Genomic DNA, 18364 nt, shown 5'->3' on the forward strand with positions numbered 1-18364 from the left:
TAACTACAGACAATGTGTTACTAAACACTGAATTACTCTGTTTGATGCATTTTAGCATCATCACCAAAACTATAAATCAACAAAGAATTTGCACATTCACCCACCAACACAAATTTTTACACATAAATCTAATGAACATACAAATGTGTATGATACTGAATGTGATTTTTAATGATTAACATTTTATTAAATTTTCCATAACATCACTGTCTGTTGTCTGTACAAGCAATATCAAACAGCAGTTACATTGACACACCAACAGGGCAGAGCGGATCAAACCCTAACAATAGTCTTAAAACTGTCTGATAACTGTTAGTGTTGGGGAGTTGAAGAAAATGTAGCTGTGTGAGCATCAGTCATAAACATTTGTTTCATTATTTATGATCCTTATTTTATGACAGGCATGAGTGTGAAGAATGAATATGAACTTGAACATATCTACTCATCACATTCACATCCACTCTTCAGTCCAAAGTGTGGAGGAGGGAGACTCTGCAGTCTATTACTGTCCAAGATGGGATGTCTCTGCTAAGGAGAATGCACAGTGATACTTCTGCTTTTTGAGTTAGTTACACATACTAATGACAAAAGTATCGCGAATCAGAACCCAAAATTAGAAAATAGCTGTGTGAGGATAAGGACATTAGAGCTAAAGATTTGTTTCCTCTCTAACTGCTTTAGTAAGAACACTGTTCATGTCAGTCATGAAAAATGAATCTAAACCAGAAACACTGATGATGTGAGTTATTCTATTTTATGAAGAGTCACGAGAATAAAACAGGAAGGTAAATGTTACTAGCATTATATTATTTGTGTAGACAGATGTTTACAATGCACGCTCTCATCTTGAGCACACTTCACAGTCACAATTTTATCAAAACTGCCAAATTTCACTAAAACATTGTAGCATATTCTTCTTCCCTCCTTGACAGTCTGTGCTTTTGTATAGAAACCTTTCTGCCACGTGTGTTTCTGTTTTTGCTGATGCTGCCGTTGTTGTGGGATGTCACCATAAGTTTTGACAAGTCTTTTTTTCACTTCAGATATCCAGACTGTAACAAAGGATGGCCCACAGAGAGCTAAAGCTGAAATTACTTGATGTCACTTGTTAAGAAACTTTAAAATCTAACTGTGATCATTAAACAAAGATAAAATGTCAAATACAGCCAATAAGAAATTCGGTCTCATGTAGGTCAGGAAGCAAAGACAAAATTTAATATTTTTAATAATTTTAATAATACAGTCAAGACAAGAAATATACATATGTATTTCCAAAAGCTCCTCCTCCTGTTAGTTGTATTAAAAGGTTCCTCCAGCACCCCCTCTCTTCATCCTACAAAAGCAGTACAGCCTCTTTCAGAGTCCATTCTTGGCACACTGACAACATGCTGGTGAATCTCTGCACTCTCATCACTGCTCTAACATGTAAAGATTCTGACTCATACTGCAGATCAGACCTAATGTCAGATTGATCAGTGTGTTTCTCTTGACTCCATGTCTTCTTGTTGTCTGCAGGTGTGAGTGGTGTGACGGTGCTGACACAGAAACCTGTTGTATCAGTGAGGAGAGGAGAGACAGCCACCATGGACTGTAACCTGGGGACTGTTGATAACACTGCCTTTTGGTATAAACAGATTCCTGGAGGAGTTCCTCAGCTTGTGCTGTATTGGTATTATAGCTGGAGTTCTCCAAGCTATGGCTCTGGGTTCTCCGCTCCAAAATTCACATCCACTCATCAGTCAACAACTGATTATCGTTTGATCATCAGCAATGTGGAGGAGGGAGACTCTGCAGTCTATTACTGTCAAACATGGGACAGCTCTGTTAATGAGTACGTATCACAGTGATTTATGCTGTGACAAAAACCTCTTCACTCACATTTCTGCTTTTTGACTCTCTTTCACTTGCTGATAAGCAAACTCAGTGTAAACCCAACCACCAACAGGTAACAGTCAAACATTTAAACATTGATCTGCTCTTTTTTTTTCTTTTTTATTCAGTTTGAGGTTCATCATTGAAAATATTTTAGCAAAGCACTAAAACATGCACACCTCCTTCACCCACATCTTTTCATGCTTAAACAAGGCTTAAATACATGCTTGTCTCAGTGCCTACATAGAGACATATTTTACATTTCCATCTGCACTAAAAGTGACAGTAATCAGATTGTTTTATCCAAAGGTTAACTTATACACGACTGAAAAAGAGTTATTATATAAATTGTATGTGTAAGGTAGCAAGAAAATGCAGACATGTGAGGATAAGGACATCAGAGATAAACATTTGCTTCTGTTATAACTGCTCACATCTCTCAATGAGTAAAAATCAAATCATTCAGTCTGGAACAGAACAAATTACACTTTATTAACGGTGTTTAAAACACATTGTTATGAAATATAAACAGACTGATGAGGGGAATGAGATGCTGACAGTGAAAGTTGGTCTCAGCAGGATGTTTCAGTTCCTCTGCCCTCATTAGTGAGAGTCAGGAGGTTTTTGTACAGCCATGAGTACAAACTGAATCACTGTGGTATTTGGACAAGGAACCAAGCTGACTGTGACAAGTAAGTACTTTTAATTTGATCCTGAAACAGGAGAGATTTTCTGATGACTTAGTGTTTATGCCTTGATGTCTTATTTTTCAGAGTTTATTTGTTGTTAAGTAAAAGTTGCTGTTTTATACAATGTACAAGCAACTGATGTGATCAGCAGTTTGAATGCAGTTGACCTTCTTTAATTAGAGTCCACAGAAACAGACACTGACCTTGATCATTGCTATGAAGTAATAACTCTGTTCACCTTTAAGAAGATATTTTTCAAGAACCTTTGTTTGGAAATGATTCCATTTTCTTTCAGTAGTAACAAAGTATTTTTTTCTAAAGGTAAAACATTGAGAAAATTTACATTCTGAGCTTAATTTGTCTCAGTTCCACAACTACTCTCATTGTGTCTGAAGTTTGTTATAGCTGCCTCTGCTTTATTTCACAAAGATTAAAAAATATTAACTGATGTAAAAGAAAAAATGTGTTCCCTATTTTTGTGTTTGAAGTTTTATCATTTCTACTCCTTTAGATGTTTATTTGTACTTGTTTTCTTTATAGTTGATTTAGTCTATGAGATTATTAGTAAATATTATATTCATCCATTACTGCCTCTGGACTGATCATGATGTCATTATAATATTTATTTATTTGTAGGACTTTAAATAATTTTCCAGCACATTTGTTTGTACAGTAAATTTCTGCTGCTGTGAATGATTATAGCTAGTTACATGTATTTTGGCACATGCTGTATTTTTCATTTTTATGAGATCTTAATATTTAATGGTAAATACTGTCATCATCCATTACTGTCGCTTGCTCAATTCTCAGACATTTTTAGTTTTTATTCCTTCATTTCCACTTCGTTCCTGATTGTCCTTCTCTGTATTTTCAGGCTCCAGCCTCCCTGCTCCTGTCCTCACAGTCTTCCCTCCGTCCAGTGCTGAGCTCCAGTCCAGCAAAGCCACTCTGGTCTGTCTGTCCAGTCAGTCTGGACCTTTTGCAGATGTGACCTGGTCGGCTGCTGGGAGTCCAGTGAGCAGTGGGATCTCTACCAGCACTGCTGTTCAGAGACCAGACCACACTTTCCAAATCAGCAGCTCTCTGACCATCCAGACATCAGACTGGAACATGGATAAGGTTTACACATGTAAAGTGTCTTTGGGCTCCCAGACTTCAGAGAAAACCATCCAGAAGTCAGGATGTCCCACTGAATAGTAGAGGACCAGAATGAGCATTTAAAATCTGCTTTTTTACTGCTTCTGCTGTTTGCAAAGTTCACATGTTAGAAATCAGAATAAAGCCAAAAGTTTAAGCATTGTGTTCATTTTTCTTGTCATTAACAGGCATTTACAGGAATTGCTGTGTTATACTGACTCAATAAAAGCATTTGAATTAATAAATTGTGTTTCATTGTTGGTAAATAAAATAATAACACACTGTTTGCGTTTATGAAAACATAAATTCAAAGTGACTGAAGAGAACCTGTAAAATCTTTGCTGAGGAGCACACAGAGGAGGAGAATATGATTCAGTCTTTCTAGCATATTTAAAATACATTAAAAATACTGACACAGTCCATGCTGTGCCATATTTGTACACTAGAGAGCAGAAACTCCTAATTATACCAAAGCATAGAAACTGGTTTCAAATGTTGTGTTGTAAACATGCAAATAAATCTTCACACTCAGTTAGTGAAGCATCAGCTCTCTGCTCCTCCCTCTCTGCCTGTCCAGGATGCACCTGCAGGTCTCAGGATCTTTTATAACTCCATGCAAATGAAGAAGTATCAGCTCTGTGTAAAATGACATGGAACTGACTCAGACTGAAAAAGTTCCACTTTACTATAATTTGGTGAATGAGAGGCAGTTAACTGAATACTGATTTGGTTTGGCCTCAGAAAGACTCAGTTTATTATCAGAGAAACACTAAATGGAGTCGTTCCTGCAGCTCTGTTTCTGTCATATGAAGTTTTGTTTTGAATGGTTTTGCTGTTTCAGCATGTAGTTGCTGATTTTTTATCTGCTTTTTTACTGCTTCTGCTGTTTGCTCGTTATAAAGTTTAGATTTCAGAAATCAGAATAAAGCCAAAGGTTTAAGCGTTGTGTTCATTTTATTGTCATTAACAAGCATTTATAGGAATTGCTGATTTATACTGACACAATAAAGCATTTGAATTCATAAATTGTGTTTCCTTGTTGGTAAATAAAATAATAACACGCTGTTTGTGTTGCTGAAAACATATTTCAAAGTGATTGAAGAGAACCTGTAAAATCTTCCTCGTCCCTCCTTCCGACCGAGGAAAGCCCGTGCTGAGTTAAGTACGAGTCCGAATAAAATCAAACTGTCAAAATAATCCATGGCGATGAGCAAGCTCTGCTGCAAAAGTTACTAGTACTCAGAAATAGGCAAACACAAAAGCAAAAGACAAAAGCAAAAAGCCCTCCCGGGAGGTTGTGCCTTAGTAGTTGCTGGAAAAATGGACAACACCAAAAAGACTATTGCTACATCTTCTCTTCTCTCTTCTACTCCTCTTCTAAGCGTGGTATACTCTTAGTCTTCCTTTGTCTAAGATTTTGTGTTGAGTCTGCACTTTTGGAGACACAATCATCCACCGTATTCAGTAGACTGTAGGATAGGGGCTCTCATCTACTATCTAGAAGGGCACAAACGTCCCAGAGCGTACACTAGCCAGACATTGGAGAGAGTTTAGGGCCAAATTTGCCTAACTGGATGTGAGGACAGATTTACGCTTTTATGGCAACAGTTGAGATAGGTGTCCTCAACATGAACCCGATGAGGGCATTCTAACAAAGTGCTGAGCTAGGCATGAATTTGAAATAGGCAAAACGTTCAACACTGGGCCACAGCAGACAGTGCAATACAGGTGGCAGAAACTCTGTGAGTGGCTAAGAGTGCCTGCTTGGCTACAGCAGCCAGCTAGCGAACGGCCGCAGAAGCTGCTGCGCCCCTGAACATGATAAGAGCAATTCCAGCAGGCCTCAAGTCCTCCCACCACTTTTAGACACACAGTATGCATTTTATTTCAGTGTAAAAAGCAGTTTAGTTGCAAATAAACAAAGTAGAAACAATAACAATAAATATCAGCATTGGGGTGATAAAAAATATTCCAACACTGTCACATGAAGGTTTGCTTTCAAAGGTTATTTCTTGTTGAACGTTTAGTTCCCGTTATTCATCTTTGTGTAATTTCCCTTCATTTCCTGTTTTTAACAGTGTTGAAGTTTCAAATTGAAATCTTAACATATTTTTTTAAGTACCACAAATTGTTTTGGGGGATCACATTTACAAACAGTCTGTCTAATTTATGACGTTCAGTCGGATTTTCTAGATGATCGAAATGTTGCGGAACGTCATCAAATGTTTGACGAATCAGAGAAATGTTTTCACTAAACACCCCCAATAACTCTTTTTTTATTATTCAAAAATTAAGCTGTTTTTTTTTCTTTTCCTCCTGGAGTTTTATTTGGTTTTTGTCATTCCAGGAAAGAAAACTTGAACAAAGGATGACCTACACAGATATGAAGCTAAATTGCTAACTTTATGATACTTACTGAGAACTGACTGTAGGAAAAAAGATCAGGCTTTGTGTTAAAATTCAGTCTCATTTAGGTCATGAAGAGTATTCACAAAAAAGGGAAAAAAAGAAAAACTTTTACAATGATAATGATCTTTTAACAGGGTAACAGATGATGCTGCAACAGGGCAACAACTAGTACACCACCAACAAGTAATGATGAATACAGAAAAAGGAAAGAGAGAAGAAAAAACTTATTTAATCCTCCTCCTGTTCATTGCTCCATCTTACTTGTTTCTCACAATGTGGGAACAGTTCATCATTTTCATAATATATTCATAATTTTCTGACATTCAGTCAGTTGATCAGATGATCCATTGTTGTGAGATGTCATCACAAGGTTTGACGAATCTTCTTTTCACTTCAAATTTCCAAAATTTACCAATCATGGTCTACACGCAGAGCTCAAGCTCAAACTATTTCCATGATGTCACTTGTTAAGAAACTCAAATATAACTGTAAATGTTGTAAACAGATCAAGTTAAATGGTCTGATAAGATGAAACATTTTGTGTAAAAAGTATACTTTAAAAGTAAAAGCAATAAAAAAATGCAGCAAAATGACAGTATATGATATTTAATGGATTGACACTGTGACACATCAGCAACACCACTATTACAAATGCAGTCAGGATGAAGACGCATATACATTTCCAAAGCTCCTCCTCCTCATAGTTGTATTAAATGGCTCCTCCAGCACCTCCTCTTTTCATCCTACAAAAGCAGTAACATCTCTTTCAGAGTACAGGTTTATTCTGAGCTCACACTGACAACATGCTGGTGACTCTCTGTGCTTTCATCACTGCTCTAACATGTAAACACTTTGACTTACTGCAGACTTACACACAGATGTCAGTGTGTTTCTCTTGACTCCATGTCTTCTTGTTGTCTGCAGGTGTGAGTGGTGTGACGGTGGTGACACAGAAACCTGTTGTATCAGTGAGGAGAGGAGAGACAGCCACCATGGACTGTAACCTGGGGACTGTTACTAACAGTGCTGCTCGTTGGTACAAACAGATTCCAGGAGGAGTTCCTCAGTATGTGCTGTATTTTCATCATAGCTCTAGTTCCCCATTCTATGGCTCTGGGTTCTCCTCTCCAAAATTCACATCCACTCATCAGTCAACAACTGATTATCGTTTGATCATCAACAATGTGGAGGAGGGAGACTCTGCAGTCTATTACTGTCAAACATGGGACAGCTCTGCTAAGCAGAACGTATCACAGTGATTTACACTGTGACAAAAACCTCCTCACTATTACTTCTGCTTTTCAGACTGTCACACATGCTGATAGCAAAGACGCTCAGTGTAAACACACCAACTACAGACAAGAACAGAAATTTGATAGACACTAGTGTTTCAAATCTGATAAGTGCAACATTACAGGTAATGTAATGTGACAATCATCCTTCATGGATACTGTTTATTGGTACATGATGAAAAATCCTCATTTATATGAAGTGAAAATGCAACTAAATAAAGTTTGGCTGTTACATAATCAGAAACATGTGTGGGTAGAAAGAAAATGTAGCTGTGTGATCATCAGTGATAAACATTTATTTCCTTTACAAAAACCTTTTCAAGAACATTTTTTATGACAGGCTGATGTGAGAGATGAATGAATGAGAACACATCTACTCATCACATTCACATCCACTCTTCAGTCCAAAGTGTGGAGGATGGAGACTCTGCAGTCTATTACTGTACAACATATGACTCTGCTAAGGAGAATGCACAGTGATCTACAGTGTGACAAAAACCTCCTCACTGATACGTCTGCTTTCTCAGACTCTAGGCTGTTCACAGAGCTGTCAAGCAGATTCAGTGTAATCTCACCAGCTACACACAGTTTATAAACACTGAATTAATCATTTTACTTAAAAGAAATGATTCCCACTTTCACTGCAATTAATGAAAGCATCAAATCATGGACACTTCATTTGCCCATAAAACATCACATTGTCAAACAGACCAGACTTTAAATTATATTGTATCTTAATCCTTAAGAACCCATATTCTGGAAATTTTCTGGAATAAGTTTTTAATCATGTAGATTTTTAAAATTTTTGAAAAAAAAATTCTTCAAGGACAAATGGGTGTGGTTTCTTATGGGCTAATAAATCTTTAATATAGTTTCGATAGAGGTTTGTGGCACTGTCCTGAACGCTCACAGTCTATTATGAATGAACCAGCTTTCTATAACTACATTATTAAGAGAACACATGTTCTTTAGTTACATAAGTCATATACAGTTTTAAAGTAGCTAACATTTATCTAAATTACAAAATTAGATTCACTCAGTTACCAAGATTGTGTATCAGTTGCGGACTGCAACCTGGGGACTGTTACTGACAGTGTCGCCCGTTGGTATAAACAGATTCCAGGAGGAGCTCTCAATATTATGCTGATGTTTCATCATGACTGGAATTCTCCAAGATATGATTCTGCGTTCTCCTCTCCAAAATTCACATCCACTCATTTGATCATGAACAATGTGGAGGAGGGAGACCCTGCAGTTTATTCCTGTCACCCATGGGATGGATCTGCTAAGGAGAGGGTATCACAGTGATGTATACTGTGTCAAAACGTCCTCACTAATACTTGTGCTTTTTGAGACTGTTACACATGCCTTCTGGACTCACCTTCCAAGCTCAGCCTGTTTGCACTGTAAGTAAGGTCACTAATATTTTTGAAACTTACTCTTTTTCACCTCTGCCTGTCTCTGTAGTAATTGTATTTTCTCTCTCAGCAGACGCCACCCCTGTTCCCAGCGCACATTCAGACGTACGTTTATGTCAGATGTGGCTGTGTAAAAATGAATATGAAGGAGAAACACTGGTTATGTGAGTTATTGTATTCTTTAAAGACTAATGAGAATAAACCAGGAAGGTAATATGACTGGCATTATCTTAATCATGTAGAGGACATCAGCAGACTTCCAAATATAACCTGATCACAAACACTACAGTTATGAAATTAGAGGTCAGAATTTATTTGATCCATGTATGAAAGCTGAATGTTCTGCTCATTGTCCTCATTAATTTCTCCTTCCCTTTGTGTCTTTATAACCGTCAAGATCTTTTCTCACTGCAGTCCTCTCCACCTCTCAGCTGGACAGTTATAGATGTCTATCTTGCACACTGAAATCTTGAGGACCCTCCACACTCTCACACTCTCACACTCACAAAATTATAACATATTCATTATTCATTCATTATTCAGTCCATGCTTTTGTATTGAAACCTTTATGTCATGTGTTTTTCTGTTTGTATTGACTGTCATTGCTTTGAAATGTAGTTTTTATTTAGCTTTTTATATTCTCTGTATGTTCCTTTTGCTGCTTCATTTACTGTTTTTTTGGATGTGTTGGAAACTGAAGGCTGGAACACTTTAATGTTTCTCTCCCTCTTAGAAATCCCCATCAATTAATTATTCATCATGTTTACAACCAACGTTTTATTCAGAATTTTCTGACATTTAGTCAGTTGTTCAGATGATCCCATTGTTGTGGTTGTCACTACAATGTTTGACGAGTTTGCTTTTCAAATATTCAAAATTTAACACCGATGGCCTGCACAGAGCTAAAGCTAAAATTCTCTATTTAAGTCACTATTTGAGATATTCAATAATCCAATCCAATAATAATTTCTGTCTCATGTGGGTGTGGAAAGGGTATAAAAACAAACAAAACAAAAAAGTAATTAAAAAAAGAAAGGAAAACAAACAAACAAAAACCACTCAGAAGTTAATGATGTTGTAAAAGGATGACATGAGGGAGACATCACCAACACAATCCTTTCAAATATAACGAGGATTAAAAAATATACATATATGCAGTACCAGTCAAAGTTTTGACTGGTACTGCATATTTCCAAGGCTCCACCTACTGTTAACTGTATTAAATGGCTCCTCCAGCACCTCCTCTCTGTTCTATCAAAGCAGTAAAATCTATTTTGAAGATACATCCAACTCTCAGCTCACACTGACAACATGCTGGTGACTCTCTGTGCACTCTCATCACTGCTCTAACATGTAAACACTTTGACTTATACTGCAGACTTACACACAGATGTCAGTGTGTTTCTCTTGACTCCATGTCTTCTTGTTGTCTGCAGGTGTGAGTGGTGTGACGGTGGTGACACAGAAACCTGTTGTATCAGTGAGGAGAGGAGAGACAGCCACCATGGACTGTAACCTGGGGACTGTTACTGATCTCTGCTCGTTGGTATAAACAGATTCCAGGAGGAGTTCCTCAGTATGTGGTGAGGATGTATCATGGCTGGAGTTCTCCAAATATGGCTCTGGGTTCTCCTCTCCCAAAATTCACATCCACTCATCAGTCAAAACAGATTATCGTTTGATCATGAACAATGTGGAGGAGGGAGACTCTGCAGTCTATTACTGTCAAACATGGGATAACTCTGCTAAGCAACTGGTATCAGTGATTTACACTGTGACAAAAACCTCCTCACTGATACTTCTGCTTTTTCAGACTGTCGCATGCTGATAGCAAAGACATCAAGGAAGCTCCGTGTACACACACCAACTACAGACAATGTGTTACTAAACACTGAATTTGTATGTACCGGTGTGCTGGGCAGGCAGTTGAGGACCTCAATGCAGGACACTTGAGTAACTCAAAAAAACCTCAGCTTTATTGCTAGAAACAACAAGGAAGGCTGAACTGGGTGAGGACAGCAGCACAAACTCGGACACGGGTTCACAAGGAGACACACACAGTGACAACCACTTACCTTGTCTATGACGAGGACACAACACAACAACAAGCAGGGGAAAGCACAGGACTTAAATACACAAGGGCTGATGAGGGAAGCAGACACATCTGGGAAACACAAGTGAACAGCATAACAGTAATAACACAAGGAACCACAGGTGAAAACTAAATGCAACTTAAAACGCTGGGTGAAAGGACCCAGGGCCATGACAGGATTACTCTGTTTGATGCATTTTAACATTCATCACCAAAACTATAAATCAACAAAGAATTTGCACATTCACCCACCAACACAAATTTTTACACATAAATCTAATGAACATACAAATGTGTATGATACTGAATGTGATTTTTAATGATTAACATTTTATTAAATTTTCCATAACATCACTGTCTGTTGTCTGTACAAGCAATATCAAACAGCAGTTACATTGACACACCAACAGGGCAGAGCGGATCAAACCCTAACAATAGTCTTAAAACTGTCTGATAACTGTTAGTGTTGGGGAGTTGAAGAAAATGTAGCTGTGTGAGCATCAGTCATAAACATTTGTTTCATTATTTATGATCATTATTTTATGACAGGCATGAGTGTGAAGAATGAATATGAACTTGAACATATCTACTCATCACATTCACATCCACTCTTCAGTCCAAAGTGTGGAGGAGGGAGACTCTGCAGTCTATTACTGTCCAACATGGGATGTCTCTGCTAAGGAGAATGCACAGTGATACTTCTGCTTTTGAGTTAGTTACACATACTAATGACAAAAGTATCGCGAATCAGAACCCAAAATTAGAAAATAGCTGTGTGAGGATAAGGACATTAGAGCTAAAGATTTGTTTCCTCTCTAACTGCTTTAGTAAGAACACTGTTCATGTCTCATGAAAAATGAATCTAAACCAGAAACACTGATGGTGTGAGTTATTCTATTTTATGAAGAGTCACGAGAATAAAACAGGAAGGTAAATGTTACTAGCATTATATTACTTGTGTAGACAGATGTTTACAATGCACGCTCTCATCTTGAGCACACTTCACAGTCACAATTTTATCAAAACTGCCAAATTTCACTAAAACATTGTAGCATATTCTTCTTCCCTCCTTGACAGTCTGTGCTTTTGTATAGAAACCTTTCTGCCACGTGTGTTTCTGTTTTTGCTGATGCTGCCGTTGTTGTGGGATGTCACCATAAGTTTTGACAAGTCTTTTTTTCACTTCAGATATCCAGACTGTAACAAAGGATGGCCCACAGAGCTAAAGCTGAAATTACTTGATGTCACTTGTTAAGAAACTTTAAAATCTAACTGTGATCATTAAACAAAGATAAAATGTCAAATACAGCCAATAAGAAATTCGGTCTCATGTAGGTCAGGAAGCAAAGACAAAATTTTAATATTTTTAAAATTTTAATAATACAGTCAAGACAAGAAATATACATATGTATTTCCAAAAGCTCCTCCTCCTGTTAGTTGTATTAAAAGGTTCCTCCAGCACCCCTCTCTTCATCCTACAAAAGCAGTACAGCCTCTTTCAGAGTCCATTCTTGGCACACTGACAACATGCTGGTGACTCTCTGCACTCTCATCACTGCTCTAACATGTAAAGATTCTGACTCATACTGCAGATCAGACCTAATGTCAGATTGATCAGTGTGTTTCTCTTGACTCCATGTCTTCTTGTTGTCTGCAGGTGTGAGTGGTGTGACGGTGCTGACACAGAAACCTGTTGTATCAGTGAGGAGAGGAGAGACAGCCACCATGGACTGTAACCTGGGGACTGTTGATAACACTGCTTTGGTATAAACAGATTCCTGGAGGAGTTCCTCAGCTTGTGCTGTATTTTATATCTGTTCTCCAAGCTATGGCTCTGGGTTCTCCTCTCCAAAATTCACATCCACTCATCAGTCAACAACAGATTATCGTTTGATCATCAGCAATGTGGAGGAGGGAGACTCTGCAGTCTATTACTGTCAAACATGGGAGAGCTCTGTTCTGTATCACAGTGATTTATGCTGTGACAAAAACCTCTTCACTCACATTTCTGCTTTTTGACTCTCTTTCACTTGCTGATAAGCAAACTCAGTGTAAACCCAACCACCAACAGGTAACAGTCAAACATTTAAACATTGATCTGCTCTTTTTTTTTCTTTTTTGATTCAGTTTGAGGTTCATCATTGAAAATATTTTAGCAAAGCACTAAAACATGCACACCTCCTTCACCCACATCTTTTCATCCTTAAACAAGGCTTAAATACATGCTTGTCTCAGTGCCTACATAGAGACATATTTTACATTTCCATCTGCACTAAAAGTGACAGTAATCAGATTGTTTTATCCAAAGGTTAACTTATACATGAATGAAAAAGAGTTATTAGTATAAATTGTATGTGTAAGGTAGCAAGAAAATGCAGACATGTGAGGATAAGGACATCAGAGATAAACATTTGCTTCTGTTATAACTGCTCACATCTCTCAATGAGTAAAAATCAAATCATTCAGTCTGGAACAGAACAAATTACACTTTATTAACGGTGTTTAAAGCACATTGTTATGAAATATAAACAGACTGATGAGGGGAATGAGATGCTGACAGTGAAAGTTGGTCTCAGCAGGATGTTTCAGTTCCTCTGCCCTCATTAGTGAGAGTCAGGAGGTTTTTGTACAGCCATGAGTACAAACTGAATCACTGTGGTATTTGGACAAGGAACCAAGCTGACTGTGACAAGTAAGTACTTTTAATTTGATCCTGAAACAGGAGAGATTTTCTGATGACTTAGTGTTTATGCCTTGATGTCTTATTTTTCAGAGTTTATTTGTTGTTAAGCGTAAAAGTTGCTGTTTTATACAATGTACAAGCAACAGATGTGACCAGCAGTTTGAATGCAGTTGACCTTCTTTAATTAGAGTCCACAGAAACAAACACTGACCTTGATCATTGCTATGAAGTAATAACTCTGTTCACCTTTAAGAAGATATTTTTCAAGAACCTTTGTTTGGAAATGATTCCATTTTATTTCAGTAGTAACAAAGTATTTTTTTCTAAAGGTAAAACATTGAGAAAATTTACATTCTGAGCTTAATTTGTCTCAGTTCCACAACTACTCTCATTGTGTCTGAAGTTTGTTATAGCTGCCTCTGCTTTATTTCACAAAGATTAAAAAATATTAACTGATGTAAAAGAAAAAAATGTGTTCATTTTTTGTGTTTGAAAGTTTTATCATTTCTACTCCTTTAGATGTTTATTTGTACTTGTTTTGTTTATAGTGATTTAGTCTATGAGATTATTAGTAAATATTATATTCCATTACTGCCTCTTGATTGACAATGATGTTATTTATAAGTTTTATTTATTTTGTAGGACTTTAAATAATTTTCCAGCACATTTGTTTGTACAGTAAATTTCTGCTGCTGTGAATGATTATTCTAGTTACATGTATTTTGGCACATGCTGTATTTTTCATTTTTATGAGATCTTAATATTTAATGGTAAACTGTCATCATCCATTACTGTCGCTTGCTCATTCTCAGACATTTTTAGTTTTTTCCTTCATTTCCACTTCGTTCCTGATTGTCCTTCTATGTATTTTCAGGCTCCAGCCTCCCTGCTCCTGTCCTCACAGTCTTCCCTCCGTCCAGTGCTGAGCTCCAGTCCAGCAAAGCCACTCTGGTCTGTCTGTCCAGTCAGTCTGGAATTTGCAGATGTGACCTGGTCGGCTGCTGGGAGTCCAGTGAGCAGTGGGATCTCTACCAGCACTGCTGTTCAGAGACCAGACCACACTTTCCAAATCAGCAGCTCTCTGACCATCCAGACATCAGACTGGAACATGGATAAGGTTTACACATGTAAAGTGTCTTTGGGCTCCCAGACTTCAGAGAAAACCATCCAGAAGTCAGGATGTCCCACTGAATAGTAGAGGACCAGAATGAGCATTTAAAATCTGCTTTTTTACTGCTTCTGCTGTTTGCAAAGTTCACATGTTAGAAATCAGAATAAAGCAAAAGTTTAAGCATTGTGTTCATTTTTCTTGTCATTAACAGGCATTTACAGGAATTGCTGTGTTATACTGACTCAATAAAAGCATTTGAATTAATAAATTGTGTTTCATTGTTTGTAAAAAATAATAACACACTGTTTGTGTTGCTGAAAACATAAATTCAAAGTGACTGAAGAGAACCTGTAAAATCTTTGCTGAGGAGCACACAGAGGAGGAGAATTGATTCAGTCTTTCTACCATAGTTAAAATACATTAAAAATACTGATACAGTCCATGCTGTACCATATTTGTACACTAGAGAGCAGAAATCCTAATTATACCAAAGCATAGAAACTGGTTTCAAATGTTGGTTGTAAACATGCAAATAAATCTTCACACTCAGTTAGTGAAGCATCAGCTCTCTGCTGCTCCCTCTCTGCCTGTCCAGGATGCACCTGCAGGTCTCAGGATCTCGTTTCTAACTTCATGTAAATGAAGAAGAATGAGATGGAACTGTCCCTGACTGGATATGTTTCATTTTACGATAATTTAATAAATCAGAGGCAGTTAACTGGATACTGGTTTGGTTTGGTTTAAGAATAGCATTGGTTATCAGAGAAACTTTAAATGGAGTCCAGCTGTGCGACTCATGTTTCCTGCAGCTCTGCTGCTGTCACATGAAGGTTTGCTCTCAAAGGTTATTTCTTGTTGAACATTTGCCGTTATTCATCTTTTGTCTAATTTTCCTCTCATTTCCTCTTTTAAGTTTTTTTCACAGTGTTGAAGTTTCAAGTTGAAAGCTTGTTAAAAATTGCCTCCAATTGTTTTGGGGCATCACATTTACAAACAGTCTGACATTATGAGCCCATTGTTGTGGAACGTCAGCACAAGTCTCTGACGACTCTTCTTTTCACTTCAGATATCCACAATTTACCAAATCATGGAAATCAGAGCTCAGACAGACACTGTCTACTTAATGTCACTGAAAACTGTCAAGGATCCATTGTGTAGAAAGTATAAAAGTAAATATAATTAAAATTAAAAAACAGCAAAATTACAGTAAGATGATATTATAATGGGGTGACAGTTGTGACACATCAGCAACACCATTAGTTACAAATGCAGTGAGGATGAAAAGCTCCTCCTCCTCATAGTTGTATTAAATGGCTCCTCCAGCACCCTCTCTTCACCTTACAAAAGCAGTAACATCTCTTTCAGAGTTACAGGTTTATTCTGGGCTCACACTGACAACATGCTGGTGACTCTCTGCACTCATCACTGCTCTAACATGTAAACACTTTGACTTATACTGCAGACTTACACACAGATGTCATGTGTTTCTCTTGACTCCATGTCTTTTGTTGTCTGCAGGTGTGAGTGGTGTGACGGTGGTGACACAGAAACCTGTTGTATCAGTGATGAGAGGAGAGACAGCCACCATGGACTGTAACCTGGGGACTGTTACTAACACTGTTTATTGGTACAAACAGATTCCAGGAGGAGTTCCTCAGTATGTGCTGTATTTTCATCATAGCTCTAGTTCCCCATTCTATGGCTCTGGGTTCTCCGCTCCAAAATTCACATCCACTCATCAGTCAACAACTGATTATCGTTTGATCATCAGCAATGTGGAGGAGGGAGACTCTGCAGTGTATTACTGTAAAACATTGGACAGCTCTGTTGCTGTATCACAGTGATTTATGCTGTGACAAAAACCTCTTCACTCACATTTCTGCTTTTTGACTCTCTTCTTTAAATTAAATAAATATGGTAAATACTGTCATCATCCATTACTGTCGCTTGCTCGATTTTCAGACATTTTAGTTTTTATTCTTTCATTTCCACCTTGTTCCTGATTGTCCTTCTATGTATTTTCAGGCTCCAGCCTCCCTGCTCCTGTCCTCACAGTCTTCCCTCCGTCCAGTGCTGAGCTCCAGTCCAACAAAGCCACTCTGGTCTGTCTGTCCAGTCAGTCTGTGCAATTTGCAGATGTGACCTGGTCGGCTGCTGGGAGTCCAGTGAGCAGTGGGGTCTCTACCAGCACTGCTGTTCAGAGACCAGACCACACTTTCCAAATCAGCAGCTAAAATAATAACACACTGTTTGTGTTGCTGAAAACATAAATTCAAAGTGACTGAAGAGAACCTGTAAAATCTTTGCTGAGGAGCACACAGAGGAGGAGAATATGATTCAGTCTTTCTAGCATATTTAAAATACATTAAAAATACTGATACAGTCCATGCTGTGCCATATTTGTACACTAGAGAGCAGAAATTCAATTATACCAAAGCATAGAAACTGGTTTCAAATGTTGGTTGTAAACATGCAAATAAATCTTCACACTCAGTTAGTGAAGCATCAGCTCTCTGCTCCTCCCTCTCTGTCCAGGATGCACCTGCAGGTCTCAGGATCTTTTATAACTCCATGCAAATGAAGAAGTATCAGCTCTGTGTAAAATGAGATGGAACTGACTCAGACTGAAAAAGTTCCACTTTACTATAATTTGGTGAATGAGAGGCAGTTAACTGAATACTGATTTGGTTTGGCCTCAGAAAGACTCAGTTTATTATCAGAGAAACACTAAATGGAGTCATTCCTGCAGCTCTGTTTCTGTCATATGAAGTTTTGTTTGAATGGTTTTGCTGTTTCAGCATGTAGTTGCTGATTTTTATCTGCTTTTTTACTGCTTCTGCTGTATGCTCGTTACAAAGTTTAGATTTTAGAAATCAGAATAAAGCCAAAGGTTTAAGCATTGTGTTCATTTTTATTGTCATTAACAGGCATTTATAGGAATTGCTGAATATACTGACACAATAAAAGCATTTGAATTCATAAATTGTGTTTCCTTGTTGGTAAATAAAATAATAACACGCTGTTTGTGTTGCTGAAAACATATTTCAAAGTGATTGAAGGGAACCTGTAAAATCTTCCTCGTCCCTCCTTCCGACCGAGGAAAGCCCGTGCTGAGTTAAGTATGAGTCCGAATAAAATCAAACTGTCAAAATAATCCATGGCGATGAGCAAGCTCTGCTGCAAAAGTTACTAGTACTCAGAAATAGGCAAACACAAAAGCAAAAGACAAAAAGCAAAAAGCCCTCCCGGGAGGTTGTGCCTTAGTAGTTGCTGGAAAAATGGACAACACCAAAAAAGACTATTGCTACATCTTCTCTCTCTCTTCTACTCCTCTTCTAAGCGTGGTATACTCTTAGTCTTCCTTTGTCTAAGATTTTGTGTTGAGTCTGCACTTTTGGAGACACAATCATCCACCATATTCAGTAGACTGTAGGATAGGGGCTCTCATCTACTATCTAGAAGGGCACAAATGTCCCAGAGCGTACACTAGCCAGACATTGGAGAGAGTTTAGGGCCAAATTTGCCTAAGGGCTGGATGTGAGGACAGATTTACGCTTTTATGGCAACAGTTGAGATAGGTGTCCTCAACATGAACCCAATGAGGGCATTCTAACAAAGTGCTGAGCTAGGCATGAATTTGAAATAGGCAAAACGTTCAACA

General features: G+C 37.9%; 1 protein-coding gene, 1 pseudogene and 1 gene segment (V, D, J or C); all 3 read left to right on the forward strand.

Annotated features, from left to right (window-relative positions):
* Positions 1-1357: 1357 nt before the first annotated feature.
* Positions 1358-3912, forward strand: LOC115784914 (immunoglobulin lambda-1 light chain-like). The gene is made up of 4 exons (XM_030736321.1): positions 1358-1425; positions 1516-1835; positions 2531-2564; positions 3436-3912. The coding sequence occupies exons 1-4, from the start codon at positions 1386-1388 to the stop codon at positions 3756-3758; spliced, it is 717 nt and encodes a 238-aa protein (XP_030592181.1). The 5' UTR covers positions 1358-1385; the 3' UTR covers positions 3759-3912.
* A 2998-nt stretch (positions 3913-6910) lies between these two features.
* On the forward strand, positions 6911-14881 carry LOC115784915 (immunoglobulin lambda-1 light chain-like; annotated as a pseudogene).
* A 1234-nt stretch (positions 14882-16115) lies between these two features.
* LOC115785171 (immunoglobulin lambda-1 light chain-like) lies at positions 16116-16937 on the forward strand (the record flags this gene model as incomplete). The annotated part of the segment is given in 3 exon segments: positions 16116-16140; positions 16222-16530; positions 16708-16937. Coding segments are annotated over 3 exon segments (564 nt in total), but the record flags the coding sequence as incomplete, so codon positions are not given.
* Between the last annotated feature and the right edge of the window lie 1427 nt (positions 16938-18364).

The sequence above is a fragment of the Archocentrus centrarchus genome, chromosome 8 (assembly GCF_007364275.1).
Source record: "Archocentrus centrarchus isolate MPI-CPG fArcCen1 chromosome 8, fArcCen1, whole genome shotgun sequence".
NCBI lineage: Eukaryota > Metazoa > Chordata > Actinopteri > Cichliformes > Cichlidae > Archocentrus > Archocentrus centrarchus.

Bases quoted from the DNA above. Each gene is read 5' to 3' on its own strand.
- LOC115784914 (XM_030736321.1), top strand. From the start codon at position 1,386: ATGCTGGTGAATCTCTGCACTCTCATCACTGCTCTAACAT. The intron at 1,836-2,530 runs GTATCACAGTGA...TGAATCACTGTG, and splicing joins ACAGCTCTGTTAATGAGTAC to GTATTTGGACAAGGAACCAA. The intron at 2,565-3,435 runs GTAAGTACTTTT...CTGTATTTTCAG, and splicing joins AACCAAGCTGACTGTGACAA to GCTCCAGCCTCCCTGCTCCT.